The sequence below is a fragment of the Triticum urartu genome, chromosome 7A, assembly GCF_056163025.1.
Source record: "Triticum urartu cultivar PI428250 chromosome 7A, HENAU_Tu73, whole genome shotgun sequence".
NCBI classification, from domain to species: domain Eukaryota; kingdom Viridiplantae; phylum Streptophyta; class Magnoliopsida; order Poales; family Poaceae; genus Triticum; species Triticum urartu.
Genome location: NC_141879.1, coordinates 87,720,970 through 87,726,741, shown reverse-complemented (window position 1 = coordinate 87,726,741; position 5,772 = coordinate 87,720,970). Strand labels below are relative to the sequence as shown.

Sequence of the window (5,772 nt, the reverse complement as noted above, 5' to 3'; positions counted from 1 at the left end):
ATTCTTTCCCATTCAACATTCTGTTGGGCCTAGCATTAGTCTTTCCCAACCGACTACAAGACGGGGTTTCTTTTGCCAACCAACAATCAGATGGGGTTTTTTTTTGCCGAACAACAGTTCATTAGCATTTTGTTTAGCCAACCACAACTTCAATTAACATATGGTACTGATTGTCACATACATATAGTTAATGTGCTCTAAGCATAACCACCCAAACACCATACGTCAGGCTCACATCGGGACCATCAAACATTTTTTATTCCATTAAGTAATTGACACATACATACATTTCAATCTGTTCTAAACAAAACCACTGAGACACCATACATCAGGTTTACAAAAGGACAGCCAAAAGATGCAAGTATGAGACATCAGTTGTACAAAATGAAAGCTAAAACATCTAGTTGACGTGGATCGTTGGCTTCATGGTTCCTTGTGAGTGTAGTCGTTCTGTTTGCTTCCTGCAAAAGTTAATCAATTCGCAATTATAATACACTATTAGAAACTATACTACAGTACCAAAATCAACATACAGGATCATCGCATTCTCAAAAATATAAATAGTAATAAATACAGAGAATTCAATAATCATGTGTTAACAGTAACGTTGATCCTCAGTTGAGATTGTTAGCACTAATCTCGATATTTTGTCTCCGCGTACTTATTTTGCTTTCGTTATGCATGTAACATAGATGGTCTACGAGAATATAGTTGTCGAAGCTTAAATCGAGTGGGCGGAGGAGGTGAGATACCGGGCTGCCGTGCGATGCGGCGCGCATGGTGAGATGCCGATGGCGGTGTGAAGCCGCGATGCTGTGCGATGCAGCACGCCCTGTGAAGCGGCAAGGCGCTTGACGACTGGAATGGCTGGACAAATATCAGCTAGAGGAGAATAGGCAAGTTAGTTTGTTTGTTAGCTGCATGGCTGCTGACCAGGTGTGTGGCCGTTAAGTGGAGCTGCGCAAGTGGACATGCATGCATGTAGGGATTACCAAGTGCATGGAGTTAGTTGTGTGAGTGGGCGTGAGTTAGTGCCTAGACGTGACGTTAGTGGCCGGATGTGGCGCCTGAGTGGTGCGTGAAGGTTAGCTCCCCATGTATATATAAGTTACAATGAGAAAAGAGAAAAGAGGCTGAGAGGGCTCGAGGAAAAATGAAGCATATGTGCTTTTCACCAGGAGACAAGGCAAAGTTAGTTTTCTCCATGGTGAAGTGTTTGTGTGTGTGTTTTCTGCCCTGGTGTGCGTGTCCTTGTGTTATTGAGAGAAGATAGAAACCACAAGAGAGATGTGAGAGGAAGAAGAGGTGCTGCCAGAGGCTGCGCCAACAGAGATCACCCCAGCCGGCCCACCATCTCCATAAGGATTTGATAGGTCAGCAAAGGCATTTGTTTCTTCTCTTTAAAAATAAGATATATTATTCTATTGGCATAGGCAAAAAATTGGAGTGCGCATGATCTTGAGGTAGCAGAAGAGTTTGAAGCATCTATTTGTGTATATAAATTAATTCTGTAATATATAAATCATTGATTCGTCTGCATTTGTGTTACTGCCAGCATCTCATTCTGAACAGTCTACAGTTTGTGAAACCATTCTCATTGCAAAATTGCCAAAAACTAATAAGAAAACCCAACCTTCTTTTTAAAGGGACCTGCTTATCCACTAACTACAGTTACCTGAATAATTTTAGCATTCAAATTAGTAGCATTACCAAGCTTGGGTTCAATAAATAATTTTACATCAACTTAATTCAAAAGGATCAATCTAATATAGTATGCATATTAAGAAGTTACATCAGTTTGCAATGAACATCATTCCTATCCGCAGCAAGAGTTTTCAATGTGCACAAACCTTGACAAATGATGTCCGGTCGTCGGCTTGCCTCTCACCATACCAGGATGTGCGCCACTCAAAATTCCTGAACAATAGTGGTTGCTATTCAACCGAAACAGGAGGATTCAGGCTAACCAGCTGAAGCAGAATAAAAGATGCACCAAAACAAGCTAGAAACGATGTGCACACGTCAGCATGCATCCTTACAAAAGGAGCACGTAAGAGATTTCTTTTTACCAAAACGAATAAGAGAAAAGAATGGCGCTGAACTAAACAAAGGGAAGTAACCATAAGTTGAGCAATATTGTTAAAAACGACAATCAACAAAACTCATTGGAATAAGATTTAAATTACATGGTCGAATAAGATCTCCTTATCTCGATGAATCTCAAACTGGTATTTTGATATCTCAATAAATCTGAGATTCAGAGTTTCTAAAAGCTGCAATAATGCTTTACAAATTAGAGCTTACCTAAAAGTAAAGAATATCTTGCCCAGAAGCCGAGGTAGGGACTCATTGAGTATGAGTATGACTATAAACTGCAAACTGCACGCTAGCTCTAATCTTGGTTGAAAGTTTTGAGAGCCAATTCTGAAGGCATCAGACTGCCAGTACCTGCAACATCTCAAGTAATATGAATACCAGTTTTGTGTAAATCATGTACTAACATTAAAAATCAATGTTGAATTTACACAACCATACTGTCAGCAACAAAGGCATGAATGAAACAAAAAGAATGTGGCCTATCTTATAATAGTAGGAAGAGCAACATAAATCCATATTCTCCTTGCAATGTGGCTTATCTAATAAAAGTACGAAGAGCAAAATAAATCTATGTTCTCCCAGCATTCTATGGTGCATGTTCTGCCTTGTTTGTGAGCAGAAGAATATGCAGGCTACTGTGAAAGTCAAGCTGTGCCTAACAATAAACATTCCAAGTTTCAGATAGGATATGAACCAAGAAAGTACTGATTTTCTATACAGACATCACACTTGTGGTGTGATTTCCGCGAAGAGGTGCAAGTTGTTGGCGGCGTGGGATGGCTTGGGCTCCGAGTCCAGCATCGCTGCGGCACCCTCCCACTCCGTCCAAGTGTATGGGATGCAAAGAAGAATCCTGGGAAAATATGGGATACATGAACTATTCTGGAAGTTACAGAACTACTGAATCAAATTTAAAGAGAAAATAAAACTGTAAAATCTATAGAAGCATGACTGTATAAATACAAACTGCTAGATATGTAATTTATCTTCATTCCAGAAAAACTGAACTAAGTTTAATAGTCTTATGCTTGCCAGAATTCTACAATGCTTAAATAGAAGTCTTCTAGTTTTCAGCGTTGTCCCTCGTCTCAAAGCACAGATATGTGGATACGTTTTTCTATATATTTATATGTGTGCGTGTGCGTGTGCGTGTGCGTGTGCGTGTCAAGTAATGAATTTTCATATGATGAATACCCTTGTATTGACCTTCAGGCACACATAGCATAATATGATAGTCTGGCAAGGCACACATAGCACACAAACTACAACTCACAAGCTCTAAAGTTCACAAATCAATCACAACCAGTTCATAAAAAATAGTAGCTAATTTAGGTTTCCTGCAACACTATTGAAAGGAATACCTGTAGCATAGATTCTTTTTTTCAGTAATAGCATCAAGCTTGTTCTTCTCAAGTTCTCATATCCAGAAATCACACTAGATGTACCTCTTAGACTGCATTGCCGGCTACCCCATTAGCAGATAGAGCCCCTGTTTTTGATGCTCTGCTTGTTGCTTGAGCTCGAGCTCACATCCAAAACGATGCTTGCTGGATAGAAGTACTATTCCAAGTCATGGCTGATCTGAACGGAAAAGGGAAAAGCAAATAAATCAACTAACGGCAGCACCGATTGGGAATGGGTGGAGAGGGAGAGGAGAGTGAAAAGAACACACACCACCGGTGGGAGGGGAATCACCAGCAGTCAACGACCAGATCCTTCTTCGAACGAACCGGCGAGCGCAGATCGGAGGAAGCCCATGGCATGGTGGCGGTGGTGGCGGCCCCTGGGTGACGACTGACGAGCGAGGGCGCGAGTGATCTCTCTCGCAGGTGACCCACCTCTCCCTCCCCCCTCCCTCTCTCAGCCCCGGATCTGAGAGGGATGGCGGCGTCCACCACCGCGCCTTGGCCTCTCCCCGAACTCTAGCGCAGGGTTAGTAGTGTTTGGGGCCTAAGCAGTGGGGGTGCAGGAGGATGAAGGAGACAGGTGACGGCGTGGTGGAGACGGTGGGCGGTCGGTGGCGTGCGGGCGGCTAGCTAGCGGGCGGCGGCGGAGGGACTGCGTGAGAGGATTTAGGTTTGGGGGATTTGGATTTGGTCGTGGGCTCGTGGCACCTATCGAAGGCCGAATGAAAAAATAGGAAGGAGGCTTGGCGCTAAGCTTTTGGCCCGCGTGCGCAAAGACGGGCCGGACAATTGGCGATGAGCAGTCGGTCGGCATTAATCCCCGACCAACAGTCTGATGGAGATGTAAGCTTTCCCGACCGATAGTCCAACGTGAAACATTCAAGTATTGCTGACCGACGGTTGGACACAATACATCAGTATTATCGACTAACAGTTAGATAGAAGTTTTCTCGACCAACAATCTGTTGGCAAAATTGACTTTTCCCAACACACGTCGGTAGGGAAATCTAGTGCGTGGTGTAGTGTAGAAAGAATAACTTTCAGGTGGTTTCGTACCCTACAATAATCTCTTTGTTTGTTCTCCGCTATTAGTGACTTTGGAGTGACTCTTTGTTGCATGTTGAGGGATAGTTATATGATCCAATTATGTTATTATTGTTGAGAGAACTTGCACTAGTGAAAGTATGAACCCTAGGCCTTGTTTTCTAGCATTGCAATACCGTTTGTGTTCACTTTTACCACTTGTTACCATGCTGTTTTTATATTTTCAGATTACAAAAACCTATATCTACCATCCATATTGCACTTGTATCACCATCTCATCGCCGAACTAGTGCACCTATACAATTTACCATTGTATTGGCTGTGTTGGGATACAAGAGACTCTTTGTTATTTGGTTGCAGGGTTGCTTGAGAGAGACTACATTCATCCTACGCCTCCCATGGATTGATAAACCTTAGGTCACCCACTTAAGGGAAATTTGCTACTGTCCTACAAACCTCTGCACTTGGAGGCCCGACAACGTCTACAGGAAGAAGGTTGGACATCACAACGTTTGATGTGTGAAGAGGCAGAGCAATGTCTTGGCACACAGTTTGGCCACGCTGACCAGGAGCACATGCAACCAAGAGATGATCTCAGATGTCCCGCATAGCTTACGACCTCTGATGACATCTGAATGTAATGCGCTCTCTGAGTAGAAAGTTTCTACTCTAATCTAAAAAAGAATATTTGGGCAGATGGCGAGGGAGAGGGAGGGGCAGATCTGGGGACTGCGGGAGCATGCATACTAGAACTTGAACTCCGGGAGCCTCCTGATGAAGTGCTTGAACTTGCCGGATCCATGGTTGGGGAGGGCGTGCCCGTCGTGGGCGGTGGAGGGGTCGAGCTCGAGGTCAACCATGGGGGCGAGGAAGCCGATGGGGAGGTAGATCCTGAGACGACGGCGGCGACGACGAGCGTGCCAGCGTGGGCGGTGGCGGCAGCGACGACGATCGTGCCGACGTGGGCGGTGGCAGCGGCGACGAGTGTGCCGGCGTGGGTAGCGGCCGCGTGGAGATTGTGGGGGGGAGTAGCTCGACCGAGGGGGTGGGGTGAGATTGGTGAGAGAGAGATTTTTTAGGTTTCGCGAGAGAGAGTTTGGTGGGGTGGATGGTGCGGTGGTGGACACGCTCAGTAGTAGCATGGGTCTCTCACCTGCGCTTTAGCTATTCACTTAGCAGTAGCACTGGTTTTACAACCTACACTACTACTATGTTTTGTCTCCTA

At 44.5% G+C, this 5,772-nt stretch overlaps 1 protein-coding gene across 11 annotated transcripts; it reads right to left on the bottom strand.

Annotated features, from left to right (window-relative positions):
* Window positions 1-225: 225 nt before the first annotated feature.
* LOC125529476 (uncharacterized) lies at window positions 226-4,287 on the bottom strand. Of its 11 annotated transcripts, none has more exons than XM_087536705.1 (7): window positions 3,793-4,287; window positions 3,459-3,678; window positions 2,820-2,950; window positions 2,305-2,448; window positions 1,851-1,934; window positions 753-867; window positions 226-461 (listed from the first exon to the last, which is right to left on the bottom strand). In XM_087536705.1, the coding sequence occupies exons 2-7, from the start codon at window positions 3,465-3,467 to the stop codon at window positions 372-374; spliced, it is 573 nt and encodes a 190-aa protein (XP_087392831.1). In that variant the 5' UTR covers window positions 3,468-3,678; window positions 3,793-4,287; the 3' UTR covers window positions 226-371. The 11 variants fall into 11 exon arrangements, 8 of the variants coding, with proteins under 8 accessions (XP_087392831.1, XP_087392829.1, XP_087392828.1 ...); XM_087536703.1 differs by having other exon boundaries at window positions 2,803-2,950; window positions 3,459-3,673; window positions 3,772-4,286; XM_087536702.1 differs by having other exon boundaries at window positions 2,803-2,950; window positions 3,793-4,286.
* Between the last annotated feature and the right edge of the window lie 1,485 nt (window positions 4,288-5,772).